Source organism: Stomoxys calcitrans, chromosome 1 (assembly GCF_963082655.1).
Source record: "Stomoxys calcitrans chromosome 1, idStoCalc2.1, whole genome shotgun sequence".
Classification (NCBI taxonomy): Eukaryota; Metazoa; Arthropoda; class Insecta; order Diptera; family Muscidae; genus Stomoxys; species Stomoxys calcitrans.
This window is the reverse complement of record NC_081552.1, coordinates 258,037,611-258,054,389: the sequence shown is the minus strand read 5'-3', so window position 1 is coordinate 258,054,389 and position 16,779 is coordinate 258,037,611. Positions and strand designations below refer to the sequence as shown.

Here is a 16,779-nt window from a genome sequence, read left to right as displayed (position 1 = left end):
CTCAGCTGTTTTATCAAAAGCAGCCTTTACATGAAAATACAAAAGCTAACGCAAAAACTGATACAAAGGCAGAGGTAAGTAAAAAATATAAACGACAAATTATTTAAATCATTGTATCCTTCCAGACACCAAGAAAAGAGCAATTCTAGATTTCTTAAGTGTTTTGATGGAATCATGCTAAATGGAGAGCTACGATGAAACCAACACCGTTCCTTTGAATTTGTTAAGGAGGGAAGATGCTGCCATGGCATTGAGTGGGTCTAGCTGGATAGTTTAACAAGTGACGCACAGTGGTATTAGAAAAAATTAGTGGAAATTAGTCTGTGAACGGATACAGATATCTTCAATGATTACAAAGTGTCCGTAGCCGCCACATGACCAAATAGAAAACTCCCTTAGCCTCATAGCAATTGACCTAACCACAATATCCAAACGCATTGATGGTTCGTCCAAGGTATCTTTGTCAGCACAACAAGTGTACTTTTGTATACGGTGATGGCATGTAAAGCAGTTGTAGTCCTATGCAGCATGGAAATTGTCCAACGAGAGGAGCGGGAGGAGTAGTCCCTCATGCGTCTTGGCTACTGATGAGAGAAGGGAGATCGGTTTGTCGACTCCCCCTTGCTCCTGTCCTTTTCAGGTTTCAGTAGCGGGATCAGACTGTCCATCTTCCAAACATCAGGTACTATAATAATTCTCAGATAGGCTGGGGACAGTTGTAAGGTAATCGACTCCAGGCAGATCCAGATAGAGATCCAGTGTAGAGATTCTGTCTGGAACCAGCACTTGGCGCGACTTGGCGACACGGATGACATCCGTAGCTTGGTGCACTGTTGTAATCCGTTGGAATCGTTCGTCGGCAAGGGCTGCCGCCTTAGCGTACAACACACTGCTGCAACAACAACCTAAAATAAATAAATTCATGAACATTGAAATTAAATTTCGTATATAATATTAATATATATTTTTGTTTTATTTTGTACAGAGACTGTTACAATCAAAATACATAAATAAATGTAAATACGTTCGACGCAGGGAAGTATTAACAAAGAAAAAATAAAAAAAGGTCAAAAATAAATGCATACGGAAGTCTTGGGTAGAAAATTTACAATAAACATCATTCAATTAATTTTGTTGAGAATGTGAGAATGTGAACAGCGAATCAAACACAAGTTCATAGTCTTAAGTAGGAGGGAAGGTAGGTTTTATAAAACACTTTACAAAAAAAAAAGAAATAATCAGAAAAAAATGATTGTTATGTTTGCAAATTTTTAAAATAAATTGGCGTTTTAACAAAATTCGGTCCATAATAAATGTTATAGTCTTTAACTATAAAAATACAGACTGAAATAAAATATTTAAAAAATTTTCCTCTCCTTATCCTTGCTCTTAATTACTCCATCACGAATGCTTTCGACACTGTCCACATTCTAAACGATCTTTTTGCTTTTGCTTTATTTTACTTATATTCCAAATTCAATTGACGGCCAATAAGCCAACGTCTAATTTCCGAAGTGCCAGCTCCAATTTCATACAGCTTAGCATCACGCATTATACGACCAGTTGGGTATTCATTAATGTAGCCGTTGCCACCCAAAATCTGTATAGCTTCCAATGCAACCTGAGTGGCCTTTTCAGCACAATAGAGTATTACACCAGCACAATCCTTTGAACTGTTATGACCTGCATCGCAAGCTCTTGCAACACTATACAGGTAAGAGCGACAGGCACTAAGTGTCGTATACATATCAGCCATTTTACCTTGCATCAATTGAAATTCACCAATAAATTGCCCTTTCTGTTTACGTTGATGAGCATAATCGAACGAAGTGTCAATAGCTGCTTGCATAAGGCCTACAGGTCCAGCGGCTAATACCAAACGTTCAAAGTCCAAACCAGACATCAATACATACACACCCTTATTTTCCTGGCCCAAAATATTTTTGGCTGGAACTTTAAGGTTTTCAAATACCAACTCACAGGTAGGACTGCCACGCATACCCAATTTATCCAGTTTTTGGGCTACACTAAAGCCCTCAGCGGCAGTATCAATAATGAAGGCGGTAATGCGATGTTGATCGGGGCCAGTGTTGCCAGTTTTAGCATAAACAATCAAAGTATTTGCAACAGAACCATTCGTAATCCAGAATTTTGTGCCGTTCAAAACGTAGTAATCACCTTTACGTTCGGCACGCAATTTCATGGAAACCACATCGGAACCTGCACCAGGTTCTGACATGGCCAAACCACCAATATGTTCACCACTGCAAAGTTTGGGCAAATACATCTCTTTCTGTTCAGGGGTACCATTTTTAGTCAATTGGTTAATGCACAAATTTGAATGGGCACCATAAGATAAAGCAATGCCACCAGCAGCACTAAAGGGGGTACATGCTTTGTTAAAAAACACTGATTGTGCACTGATTAGGATTTGCATTCACATACCGAGATATTTCCTCCATTATAATACAATGATCCAAATAGGAGCCACCAGTTCCACCATATGTCGGCTCGGCAGTTATACCTAAGAAACCCAAATCTCCCATCTTTTTCCAGAAATTTCGAATATCACTAAATTTCAATTATGATCGTAAATAAAAGTTGAAAATCATTTTTTAGAGAACGAGGTCACTTGAAACTTACGGAAAATTATCATTTTTATCTATGTCCTTGGCAAATGGTGCCAATTCCTTTTGAAAAAAATTAAAGGCAGTTTCACGCAACTGTTGTTTTTCCTCGTCAAGTCCATAAATGTTATCGTTTACCGGATAATGGGTCAAACTACGACTCAGAATGGCACATTGCTTGCGGTTGGCCAATTTGGCAAGCGATTGGGTTGCAAAACGCAAAGCCATCGTTTAATTTAACAGGCGAAGAGTAACTCGTTATCTAATAAAATGGTGCTTGAGGAAATGGGGGTCCGATCACAGTATGCAAATATCAGCTGTTAATTTGCCAACCCTGTTGTAAAGATTGTATTTAACTTTTTGTGCAATAATGTGAGGCCTAATAGTTGATTTAATATTGTATCTTCCTTAAATCCAATACTATAAAAATGTATCTTAGTTCGATAAAAATAGAATTGAATCAATTGTAAAGAAATGTAAAAGTATTTTATCCATGATCAAAATCAGGCAATAGGAGATATGTTCAGTATGTATAATGCAGCTGATCAGTAGGATGTGGCCCCTATTACAAAAGCGTCTCTATTGATGAAGACGAATAAAAGAACGGTCACACAGTAAGATTGTTCGCGTACTTAAAAAGTTTGTGCAAATTTGCATAAATTGTTACTGGATGTTGTTCGCGTACTTTATTTATCAGTAGAAGAGAGTGGCCACCGTAGTGCAGAGTTTAGTATGTTCGCCTATGACGTTGAACGCCTGGGTTCAACTCATGGCGAGAACATAAAAAAATTTTTCAGCGTTGGTTATTCCGTCCTAATGCTGGCGAAAGTTGCGAGGTATATAAGGCTTCAAGGGCCGTACGTTTTTATGTTGTACTTGTACGCCAACGTATGGCCCATTAAGCCTTCACATCTAATATGGCTGATGAGTAATTGTAACCAAATTACGAAACGCGTCCTATTGTGGTTCGTGTGTGTGTTGCGATCTCTGGCTTTCTTTTTCCACTTCTAAAGAAAATATGCGATCATTGAGCTTGTCTTGAAAGATAAACAAACAAAAATTGTATAATTTAATGATCTTCGCCCTAACAGGCAGAAAATTCGAAGCACGCTACTACTACTACTCTAAACCACTGTAAATAATGATTTTTATTTCTCGTCGTTAAGTTAGCACCAAATAATTGTCCATCGTTTAGATTCAGATTTCTTTATTCAAACATGTAATCGAAGTTATCATAACTACTCCTAAATAATAACAACAACAAAAAATTACTTAGCAGTTTAAACGTACACAGAAATCATAGCTAGTCCTAATGTCTTCTGAAAACACCCTCCGACATTTGCTATGTGCAACTCTGAAATATCAAATTACAAAATTTGTAAAGCCGTTAAAAATACCTTTTTTCAAATTGTTCTTTTCAAAAATAAATAATTTAATTATAAAATTATATAAATTAGTAAGTTAGTTTATTCTGCACAGACTCTTAAACGGGTGAATTGATTTCAGTGAAATGTTTAGAGAACGTTGCTAAGCAATTAAAAAAAATATGTTTTGAGAAAATTTCCTAGAGAAATGAAATTTTGACAAAATTTACTTAAGAAATTGAAAAAATCTTCTTATATATACAAATTCATTTGTGTTTGTTTATTTGTATGTGCGTTCCGTATAGACTCAAAAACGGCTGAACCGATTTTCTTGAAATTTTTACAGATGGTGCGCTATGGACCCTTGGTGAAAATCGGGTACTTAATTTTTTGATATACGAAGGAGAGGCGGACTCTCCCCCTTACCCTAATTTTCAGAAATGGCAGATTTCGGAGATGGGTGGTGCGATTTTAGCGAAATTTCGGGTGCTCTCTTATAGTAACCAAAAAACAAACATTTGTTGTCCAAATTTCGGATGGGGTACCTAGGGGGGCCGCCATCCCTTCTCCAAATCACCCCCAAATAGGCTTTATTTACTGACCCTGACAATGTGGGGCTCAAGAGAAGAATACGAATCTGACATCCAAATGTGGGAACAAGTGTTTCTGGGGCCGCTCCTTCCCAAAAACACGCCCAAGAGGACAAATTTACGACCATGGCAATATGGGTCTCAAATGAAAGGTCTTTGGGAGTAAAGCACGAATCTGATATAAATATTCGGGAAAAGTGTCAATGGGGCCATCCCACCTCCATAACACCACCTAAATACGACTTATTTGCTGACCATTGCAAAATGGGGCTCAAATAAGAGGCATTTTATAGTACAACACGAATCTGAACACGAACACCCTCCAAATTGGACTCGTTTGCCGACTTTGGAAATATGGGGCTCAAATGAAAAGTATTTGGGAATAGACCATGAATGTGATATTAACATTCGGGACCAACTGTCTAAGGGACGTCCCACCCCCATAACAACCCCCAAATAGGACAAATTTGCGCACCATGACAATTTGGATCTTACGGAGAGTGGAGCTTGATATTGAAAGTTTTTTGGGGCCCATACCCCAAACCGGACATATTTGCAGACTTTTGCAATAAGGGGTTTAAATGAAAGTTAATTGAGATTAGAAAACAAATATGATATCCAATTTTGAGGCCAATGGCAATATGGGGTTCTAATAAATGATATTTGAAAGTACAGCACGATGCGGATTTATTTTCAGGGCTAAGTGTTTGGCGGATTACCCCGCTCCCTAAATCGGACATATTTACCGACCATGTCAATGTAGGGCTCAAATGAAAGGTATTCGGGAGTAGAGCACGAAATTGGCACCCACCTTCAAAACCGATTTTCTGGGGTTTTACCCCTTTCCCAAAACACCCACAAACAGCAATTATTTACTGGCCATTACAATATGGGACTAAAACAAAGGTATTCGGGAGGTATCTGATATCCAAATGTGGGACCATGTATTTGGGGCACCGCCCCTTCCCCAAACCACCCCCAAAAGAGTACAAATTTAACGGCAATGGCCATATCTCAAATATAAGGTACTGTAGATTAGAAAACGAATCTGGTAACCAATTTTTCGGCGACGTCTCATCCCATAAACTTTTGAGACGTCTCATCCCATAAACTTCCATTAATCCTATGGCAATATGAGGTTTAAATAAATGGTATTTGAGAGTAGAGCACGATGCTTATATATTTGTTTTTAGAGCTAAGTGCCTGGGGGACCGCCTCACCCCCGAAAATACCTCCAAATCGGATATCATGAGAATATCGGGCTAAAATAAAGTCTTTCAAGAATGGACTACATCTATACAATAAAGATCATATGGGATAAGATAAAGCCATTTATATTGTTTAACTGTTAGTCAAGCGTTCCATATAAAGTAAAACAAGGCGCAGAGGAGTGGGCCCTGTTCAGCTAGTTTTCTATAAAAGTGAAGTGAAGAGCGAGAAAATTCTTGTACAAATTAAATTTTGAAAATTCTTTCTATAGAAATCGAAATGATAGAAATCGAAATGAATTTTAGACGAAATTTCCTATAAATAAGATTTATTGTCTTACAGAAATAAAATATTGGTAAAATGTCTTACAGAAATGAAATTTTTACAAAATTTGCTATAACAATAAAATTTTATAGAAATTCCTGTGTAAGGTAAATTTAAACAAATCGAAATCTTTTCTAAACTTGATTTTCACTTTTTTATCGTCTATTGTTTTTATTTTTTCTATAGCAAAATCGATTAGCGATAATGAAAACATCCCGTTAAGGCATTGACCTTGACTATACTCCCACCACAGCAAAAAAAGTCTTTGCATGTCCTCTGGCAGAACATTCTATCACTAAGACCAGACAATGAACTTGACATAGGGTGCTGCACACCCCATTGACTATGGGGTGAGTAAGCAACATCATAAAACTATGTAGGTCCAATCACAAACACACACACACATACTCACATTCACTCGAAAAAAGCAAATCTATGCAAATATTTGAGAAGAATAAGTATAAGAACCTCAGCTCTTAAAATTGCTGACGATGCACAAAAAAGTCTGGACAGACAGAATGGGTGAATAAACCAATCTAACACTGTAAAAGAACAAAAGTCGAGCATGTTATGTTGCACTTGTCGATAACATGATGATGGGATGCACTTTAGCAGAACTCACACACACACACATACACAGAAACATAAACGTACAAATGCGCATGACTCTACACTAGAATTGCGTTTTTTACCGGCACTTTTGACAAATAGAAAAAGAATGGCAGACCAAACAAAATCGAATTGCACGCAAATCACACCGACCAATTCCATGCCGGGTACATTCGTTGGCAATTAGAAATTTCGTGAGCGATTATTTACACGTATTCCGATCCTTTTACTACTGGGCAACGGGCCCATTAGCTATTTAAGATTAAAGTCGGTTATTAATAATCTTTTAAAAATTACGAGACAAGTGTTACAAACGGAAACGCAAGACGAAGGGAAAATCAATTTTCTTATTCAAAAAAAAAGTGACTGGTGATGCAAGGACAAAATAAAAATGTGCATAAAAGGCGGTTTCAAATGCATCATAGCCACACATACTCAGCTTTGTGGGGCTTTGTTTTAAGTATGTCACAAGTGAAACAAGTGAACAGACATATGACCTAAGACAACATAAAAGCGTTGCCGACAAATTCACCTTTGCAATTATCGATGACCTCATATCGTGGGTTATTAAATCGATAATTCATTCACTTATAAGCACATCCCTCTTTTGAAGGAAATACAAATAAAAAAAAAAGAAATTACCCTCGACAATGATGGAGAATAGACGTGACAGGTACACCCTCTATTAACAGGTTATGAGCTATAATAGGGTGTCCTCACAATATGGCAAACGAAAATAGTGAAAATTATTTAAAAAATTTTGTTTAAAGTTTAAAACTAATGTTTTCCATTAACACCAAAATTTAGTTTAAAATTTATTTCAAAAGCTAAATATAAAATGTAGTAAAATAGTTAACTGTTTGATGCACATGCTAGAATGCTGGACTAACTCAAAAAGTATGAATGACATGTAGAGACGTCTTTTATAGTTAGCTACTAACAAATGTCAATATTCAAAGTGATAGAAATCTAGTCCATGAAAATGTTTGTATTGCGCGCAATAGGAGGGAATGCGCTATGTCAACTTCCACCTAATATAAAGATATAAAGAAGGGTTGATATAATTATTGTAATCACTTACAGATATTTATTTAGTTTATCTATGAACTGACTGGTCACAATTTATACTGAGAAAAAAAGGCTTCCAAATTAGGGTAAAATTTCTTATAGAAATGAAATTTTGAGAAAATTTCTTGTAGAAATTAAATTTTGGGAGACTTTCCTATAAAAATGAAATTTTAAGAAAATTTCCTATAAAAATTAAATTTTGAAAAAATTTCTTATAGAAATGAAATTTTGAAAATTCTTTCTATAGAAATAGAAACGAAATTTTGATAACATTTTCTGTAGAAATAAAATTTTGAGAAAATTTTCTGTGGAAATGAAATTTCGTTTAAATTTTCTGTAGAAATGAAATGTCGAAAATCGTAACAAAATTCTTCCTGCCAAATTTCGAGAGAATCGGTTAACAAATGACCATTTTATTGCATTATTACTGCAAATCGAACGATATGGGAACTATATCTAAATCTGAACCGATTTCGAGAAAACTATGGATTTTGTAAAAGTCGTCGAGGAAAGCAGTGGCTTTAGGAGTGAAAATCGGGCGATATATATGTATATGGCAGCTATATCTAAATTTTAACCGATTTCACCAGTAATGTCGAGAGTTAAGAGAAAATCCTTCTTACCAAATTTCAAGAGAATCGGTTAGCAAATGAGAATTTTATTGCATTATTACTTGAAATCGGACGAAAATATATATGGGAGCTGTATCTAAATCTGAACTGATTTTTTCCAATTTTAATAGGTTTCGTTTCTAGGCTGAAAAACATGTCTGTACCAAATTTGAAGACGATAGGATGAAAATTGCGAACTGTAGTTTGTACACAAATTAACATGGACAGACGGATATGGCTAAATCGAATCAGAAAGTGATTCTGAGTCGATGGGTCTATTTCTTTTCCTTCTGAGTGTTACAAACAAATTCACTATGTTATAATACCCTGTACCACAGTAGTGGTGTAGGATATACAAAATACATAATGAATTTTGGCCTCAACCTCGATCAAGCATTTTACCGCAAATAAGAGAAAATTTAGCCAATCATTTTAGGTTTTTCTTACACTTAGAATTTTTGAGGCTTTTCTACATCATCATTGTAGTAAAATCCGATTTTGCCGAAATTTGTAACAGTGAGTTGTGTTAGGCTCTTCGACATCCTTCTTCAATTAGGCCTAGATCGGTCAAGATTTGGATATAGCTGCCATAAAAAACGATCTCTCGATTTAAGATTTTGGGCCCATAAAAGGAGCATTTAATATACGATTTCACCGAAATTTGGGACAGTGAGTTGTGTTAGGCCCTTTGACAGCCCTCTTTAATTTGGCCCAGATCGGTCCAGATTTGGATATAGCTGTCATATAGAACGATCCGCCGATTTAGGATCTTAGGCCCATAAAAGCCACATTTATTAACCGATTTTGCTGAAATTTGGGACATTGAGTTAAGTTAAGCCCCTCAACATCATTCTGCAATATGGCACAGATCGGTCCAGATTTGGATATAGCTACCATATAGGCCGATCTCTCGATTTAAGGTTTTAGGGCCATAAAAGGCGCATTTATTATCCGATTTTGCCGAAATTTGTGACAGTGAGTTGTGTTAGGCTCTTTGACACCCTTCTTCAATTAGGCCTAGATCGGTCAAGATTTGGATATAGCTGCCATATAGATTGATCTCTCGATATAAGGTCATGCCCCCAAAAAAGGCGCATTTATTGTCCGATGGCGCCGAAATTTGGGACAGTGAGTTGTGTTAGGCCCTTCGACATTCTTTTTCAATGTGGGCCACATCGGTCCAGATTTGGATATAGCTGCCATATAGACCGATATCTCGATTTAAGGTCTTGCCCTCATAAAAGGCACATTTATTGTCCGATTTCTTCGAAATGTGCGACAGTGAGTTGTGTTAGGCCCTTCGTAAGCCCTCTTCAATTTGGCCCAGATCGGTTGAGATTTGGATATAGCTGCCATATAGACCGATCTGTCGATTTAAAGTCTTGACCCCATAAAAGGCACATTTATAATCCAATCCAATATCCGTGTCAAATTTGGTCCAAATCGGACCATATTTCGATAAAGCTGCTATGGGGATATAAATTATGCATTTTTCACCGGATTATGACGAAATGTGGTTTATATATTGGTTGCCCAAAAAGTAATTGCGGATTTTTTAAAATAATAAAACTTAGAATGAACTTTAATCAAATATACCTTTTTTACACTTTTTTTCTAAAGCAAGCTAAAAGTAACAACTGATAACTGACAGAAGAAAGAAGAGTCACAAGCTGTGAAAAAATTTGTCAACACCGATTATATTTATGTTTTTATTGGAAAATATAAAAAAAAAAAATTAACTTACCATCAATATTATTGAAGTAAGAGTAATATTGCTTTCCATACTTCGAAAAACGCACCATTTAATTGAATTAGATTAATTTAAGAAAGCGACGACTTTGTGAAGATTTTTCGAAAATTTATTGAAGAATTTTTTGCGAAAAACTCCTGACAGGACTGGTCGAGAATGAGAATTCTAGAAAACATTTCAAAGTCAGCAAAAAGTGAGTTGTTGCTAGAAGCATTTGACTGGTTTCCTTTATCGCGATATCATTTTCGACCAAGAAAAATCATCAGAAGGAGATGTCATATGGATCATGGGTGATTTACAACCATTCCAACTAGAGTAAGTTGTGGTTGTGCTTTACAATTATTCCAACTAGAGTAAGTTGTAGTTGTGCTTTGCGACTTGCTCTAGTTGGAATGGTTGTAAAGCACCCATGATACATTTAACAAACACTTTATAGGGTCGCAGATCAATATTGCGAGTTATCACAACAATTATGACGAAATCATCCCCATCCTATGGCTGTATGAAACAAAACTTTAATATCTTAATATTGTTTAATACTTTAAACAAATTCCATAATAGCTTAATTTGTTGTTACTTTTTTATATATAATTAAGTAAAAAATGTTTACTGAGCCCCATTAATTGTCAATGCATTACTTGAATGAGTCGAAAAAAAATCGACGTCTAAAACAATAGTCACATTATAAAAATCACAGCGAAAATGTCACAAAGTTGAATGAGTTCGTAGACGTTTTCTATTTGTATTTTTGGCAACTATACTAGTCCAAATAGAAAAACAACAAATATACAACAAAAAGTACATTAGGTAAGCATCATGAAAATTGATGAAAATTTTTTCTTCGATGTTTAATTTCATTGTATAATATTGTAATTGAAGCTTATACGTGTAGTATTCGTTGTAACGAAAACTTATTTCATTTTGTGCCACCAATTAGTTTGGAAAAGTCTGTGCTTCAGTATTTTTTAAATACTTTGAAATTAATAATTATTCAAAAGATGTCAAATAAATATTCCAAAGATGCCACAATGTTGCAAAATTCAATAGTAATGCAGACGCATATAACAATTCGGCATGCATTTGACAAACGATGTGATCTAATGTACATGTATACGTAAGCATATACATACTTAGCAATAATAAAAATACCCAAACTTGTTACTGCATAGAAACTATATCTATACATTCCTTAGAAAAAATGTTGATAGCCACAATTAAAAAACAAAATTCAATTGTTTTCGAAGCATCTCAATTCATTTTGTGAGATATTGTTCAAAATTAATATCGCTATTGAAACTTCAATACAAATGCAGTGCTCAATGGGCCCATAGTTGGAAACGAAATTAATTAAAATACTCACAAGATGGCCAAATTGCTAAATTTATATGCTTGGTTGAATCAGGTTTGATTTTATAAACATATTCGAAAATTGGAAGAATGAAAACAAATCAAAAATCTATAATTTCATTGCATTTCATTTTATTTCATTTCATGCAATGCGAAGCCATCAGGTCTATAAACAATCACCCTATGCATAAGAAATACTTTTCTAACATAAGTTAAAACAAGTAAAAGCGTGCTAAGTTCGGCCGGGCCGAATCTTATATACCCTCCACCATGGATCGCATTTGTCGTGTTCCGTTCCCGGCATCTCTTCTTAGTCAAAAAAGGATATAAGAAAAGATTTGCTCTGCTATTAGAACGATATCAAGATATGGTCCAGCCTGGACCACAATTAAATTATATGTTGGAGACCTGTGTAAAATGTCAACTAATTCGGTTTATATGGCAGCTATATCAGGTTATGAACCGATTTGAACCTTACTTAATACATATGATGAAAGTAAGAATAAAATACGTCTTTTAAATTTTCAGCCAAATCGGATAAGAATTGCGCCCTCTAGAGGCTCAAGAAGTCACGACCCAAGATCGATTTATATGGCAGCTATATCAGGTTATGGACCGATTTGAACCATACTTGGCACAGTTGTTGGATATCATAACAAAACACGTCGTGCCAAATTGCATTCCAATCGAATAAGAATTGCGCACTCTAGAGGCTCAAGAAGTCACGACCCAAGATCGGTTTATATGGCAGCTATATCAGGTTATGGACCGATTTGAACCATACTTGGCACAGTTGTTGGATATCATAACAAAACACGTCGTGCAAAATTTCATTCCAATCGGATAAGAAGAGACTCAAGAAGTCAAGACCAAAGATCGGTTTATATGGCAGCTATATCAGATTATAGGCCGATTTAAACCATACTTGACACAAATGTTGGAAGTCATAGCAAAACACGTCGTGCAAAATTTCATTCCAATCGGATAAGAATTGCGCACTCTAGAGGCTCAAGAAGTCAAGACCCAAGATCGGTTTAAATGGCAGCTATATCAAAACATGGACCGATATGGCCCATTTACAATACCAACCGACCTACACTAATAAGAAGTATTTGTGCAAAATTTCAAGCGGCTAGCTTTACTCCTTCGAAAGTTAGCGTGCTTTCGACAGACAGGCCGACGGACATGGCTAGATCGACATAAAATGTCACGACGATCAAGAATATATATACTTTATGGGGTCTCAGACGAATATTTCGAGTAGTTACAAACAGAATGACGAAATTAGTATACCCCCATCCTATGGTGAAGGGTATAAAAATACTTAATTAATACTCAATTACAAACTTCTGTCAAACCAGCAAAAATTAAAGCTTCCAGGAACCGAACAAGGACGATCGAGAGACCGGTTTACATGGGAACTATATCAGGTTATAGACTGTACTTGGCGCAGTTGTTGGAAGTCATAACAAAACACTGCATGCAAAATTTCATCCAAATCGGACAAAAATTGCGGCGTTCAAGAACTCAAATCGGGAGATCGGTTTATATGGGTGCTATATCAGGTTATAGACCGATTTTGACCGTTGTTGGAAGTCATAACAGTTGTTGGAAAACATAACAGTTGTTGGAAGTCATAACGGAACACTACATGCAAAATTTCAGCCAAATCGGGTGAAAATTTTGGCTTTCAGAGGCTCAAGAAGTTAAATCTGGAGATCGTTCTATATGGGAGCTATACCAAGTTATAGACCGGTTTGGGCCGTACTTAGCGCAGTTATTGGAATACACAAAACAACACCAAGTGAAAAATTTCAGCCAAATCGGACAAAAATTGCGGGTTCCAGGGGCTCAAGAAGTCAAATCGGGAAATCGGTTTATATGGGAGCTATATCAGGTTATAGACTTTTTTGGACCGTACTTAGCATAGTTGTTGGAAGTCATAACAGAACGCCACATTCAAAATTTCAGCCAGGTCGGACAAAAATTGTGGCTTCCAGGGGCTCAAGAAGTCAAATCGGGAGATCGGTTTATATATGGGAGCTATATCAGGTTATAGACTTATTTGGACCGTACTTAGCACAGTTGTTGGAAGTCATAACAGAACGCCACATTCAAAATTTCAGCCAGGTCGGACAAAAACTGCTTACTAAGTAAAAAGTAGCATCTGTTTGCCAGTATTATTCTTTGCTTTATCTCAAAACTGGTGTCATAGGCTTCGGTGTCATTCCGGTTACGGCGGTGCCGAGGTAGATAAAATTACTGACTATCTCAAAGTTGTGGTTCCCAACTTTCTTCATTTTCTTTATCTGCTCTGTTGTACAAGGAGAGATTCTTTCGTATCAGCAAGGGTCATCCTTATTAATTTTGCATGGATACCAAACTCAGACACGGCTTGAAATACCTTTGAATGTAAAGAAGTATCGAAAGCGGCTTTGTAGTCAACAAAGAGATGGTAGGTGTTTATTTGTCCTTCTCGGGTCTTTTCTAGGATTTGGCGTAGTGTGAATATCTGATCCAGGGAAGATTTTCCAGGTCTAAAGTCGCATTGATAGGGCCCAATTATCTCATTGACTTTAGGTTTCAATCTTTCACACAGTACGCTCGAGAGTATGTTGTATGCGATGGGGAGGAAACTTATTCCTCTGGAGTTGTCACATTTTGTCTTGTCTCCTTTCTTGTGTAGGGACATAGTAAGCTGAGGTTCCAATCATCGGGTATGCGTTCTTCTAGCCAGATTGCGCAGATAAGCTGATGCATACGCCTTATCAGCGAGTCGCCTCCGGTCTTAAATAGTTCAGTGGGTAACCCGTCGACTCCTGCTACCTTGTTGTTCTTTAGTCGTGTCACTACTCACTACCTGGACCTCATTATGACTAGGAGGTAAACATTCTATACTATCACCATTGATGGGTTCTGCGGTATCCTCTTCTCCGCCAACGTCGGACACTAGCAGTTGGGTTAAATGTTCTTTCCATATCATCAGCATGTTATCTGTGTCAGTCGCTAGATTTCCTTCTTTGTCTCTGCAGGAGGATGTGCCTGCACTTAAGCCATCGGTTTGATGTTTAATTCTTTGATAAAATTTCCGGACTTCATTCCGACTAATGTACATTTCAATTTGCTCACACATTCACGCCTTTCCATTTCCTTTTTCTTTCTGCGGAATTGACGTTATTCCTCTCTCCTTTTCTCCCGATACCTCTCCTTCATCTGGCGCGTTCCTACTGATTGCAGGGTTGCTCTATATGCCGCATTTTTGGCTTCAGTAGCATCTCGACACTCTTGGTCGTACCATGGGTTTCTTGGGGGAAGCTTCCGGTACCCAAGTACGGATTCCGCGGCATTTTCCATGGAGTGGGTAATAGTTTGCCACTGCGCCATTGGAGTGCTTTCATCAAACAGTTGGGTCAGTCGAGTGGAGTATACCGCTGCCATCTGTTGTGTTTGCAGCTTTTCAATGTCAAGCTTCCGTGCAGTGTCAGATCGTACATTCCTCGCCATGTTCATGGCCGTAGTACCTACAATTTTCAACCGATCTGCACAAAATTTGGTACGGATTGTTTTGTCAAAACCGATTTAATTAAAATCGGTTCTGATTTAGATTTAGTTCCCATATATATGTATCGCCCGATTTGCTCTTAAATGGCTAAAATGTTCAACCGATCTGCACAAAATTTGGCATGGACAGCTATGTTACTGTGTGCGAGATTTCATCAAAACTGGTTCAAATTTGGATGTTGCCCCATACATATTTATCGCCGGATACGCACTTATATGGCTGTATTAACAACAATTTCCAAACGATCTTTTTAAAAGTCGGTTAAGATTTAGATAAACCTCTTATATACATAAATATTTATATATTGCCCGAATTTAGAATTGTAGGGTAGGTGTAGGGTATTATATAGTCGGCTCCGCCCGACTTTTGCCTTTCCTTACTGGTTGTGTTTGCTGCTGTTATGGTTCTAAACTTATGTTTTATGATGGTACGCGTCTAACAACCTCAGTCGCTATCAGCTTCACTCAGGGAACTAGTTTCATTGCGTCGTTGCCGAAAAAAATTCAAAAGAACACAGACAAAATGTACAGCAGTACAATGTCAGACATTAGAATGAAGAAGATAAGGAGCCAATATGCATTACAATAATATGAAAGAGGTTCCCTCCAATCTGCCATTGCAAGCACCTATTGTAGTCAAAAATGGGGAAAGGACTATGTGCCTGAAAATAATTGAGACAGGAAAAAATGCGTTCGTTTAGCCATAATCCTGCACCTACCCCCGGAATTTCAGGCAGTGCCACAAAAGGGTGCTCAACCGTCTATAATGCGTAAGTCCGCCATGTGTCCAGCAAAACGACAAAGTCCTTTATTGGTCATGGTTGCGTATGCTTACTTCTCGATAGTTATGCACACATACGTTCGCCATGCGTCATACGCCACCTTGTGAATCAAATCGTAAAATTATGGGTGCTACGGACTTGATGATATCTTTTTTCCGCAGACTTTCCGCGCATTTTGACCCAAATTATGGCCCAAAGCTTTATCTCAAAAACAAGAAAAAAATCGGCTTATATAACTTCTTAAGCTTTTATTACGAACTACCTACGAAGACCTAATTTAACGGAATCCATTTTACGACTGTTATAGGTTAGCCCCCAAAAATGTGTCCAACTTCTGGATGGACCACACTTTGGAGGAACTACAAAAGTCTGCACTGTATAGGCTTTCATAACTATAGTGTTCTTGAAAACTGTTAATGTCCAAAAATAGATACTCTTTTTTATTTGGTAACATTTACATGTTCAAACCACTGTGGCACACCATGTGCCACACTGTTCTAGGAAAACAGAAACAATTTGGAAAATGTATTCTAATAATAAATATGCACTTTACGGACAACAATAACAAGAGGACACTCAGGGGCAATATCAAGCAGAGTGCCGAATGCCGAGCCAAACCTCAATAGAAAGAATGAAACGAAGGAATAGATCGTAAAGCCATTGGAAATGTTATTCCTAAGACAATCAATGTAGGCAAAATAAAATGCACCCATACATACATACATACATACGTATTGAAAGAGCAGCACACATTTGTTTTTTGCTTTGTTTTGTTTTGCATACAATTGGGGATGGACGACAACTCTTCATTGGACACACACACGCATCGTGGCATAGTAGAAAGCCCCATGCATGCATGATGATGTAGTGGATATTAGCACATTTTGCGGACATTGAAATGAGTGTGGATGGACTCTAGTCAGCACAGAGTAGTGGG

General features: G+C 37.1%; 1 protein-coding gene across 1 annotated transcript; it reads right to left on the bottom strand.

Annotated features, from left to right (window-relative positions):
* Positions 1–935: 935 nt before the first annotated feature.
* On the bottom strand, positions 936–3,030 carry LOC106084436 (isovaleryl-CoA dehydrogenase, mitochondrial). The gene is made up of 3 exons (XM_013248119.2): positions 2,644–3,030; positions 2,446–2,571; positions 936–2,378 (listed from the first exon to the last, which is right to left on the bottom strand). Exons 1-3 carry the CDS (start codon positions 2,853–2,855, stop codon positions 1,460–1,462), a joined length of 1,257 nt encoding a protein of 418 aa, XP_013103573.1. The 5' UTR covers positions 2,856–3,030; the 3' UTR covers positions 936–1,459.
* Positions 3,031–16,779: the final 13,749 nt, after the last annotated feature.

Excerpts from the sequence above, each read along its gene's own strand:
- LOC106084436 (XM_013248119.2), bottom strand. The coding sequence starts at position 2,855 with ATGGCTTTGCGTTTTGCAACCCAATCGCTTGCCAAATTGGCCAACCGC. Across the intron at positions 2,572-2,643 it reads GATAAAAATGATAATTTTCC|TGATATTCGAAATTTCTGGA; the intron begins GTAAGTTTCAAG and ends ATTGAAATTTAG. Across the intron at positions 2,379-2,445 it reads ATAATGGAGGAAATATCTCG|TGCTGCTGGTGGCATTGCTT; the intron begins GTATGTGAATGC and ends TACCCCCTTTAG.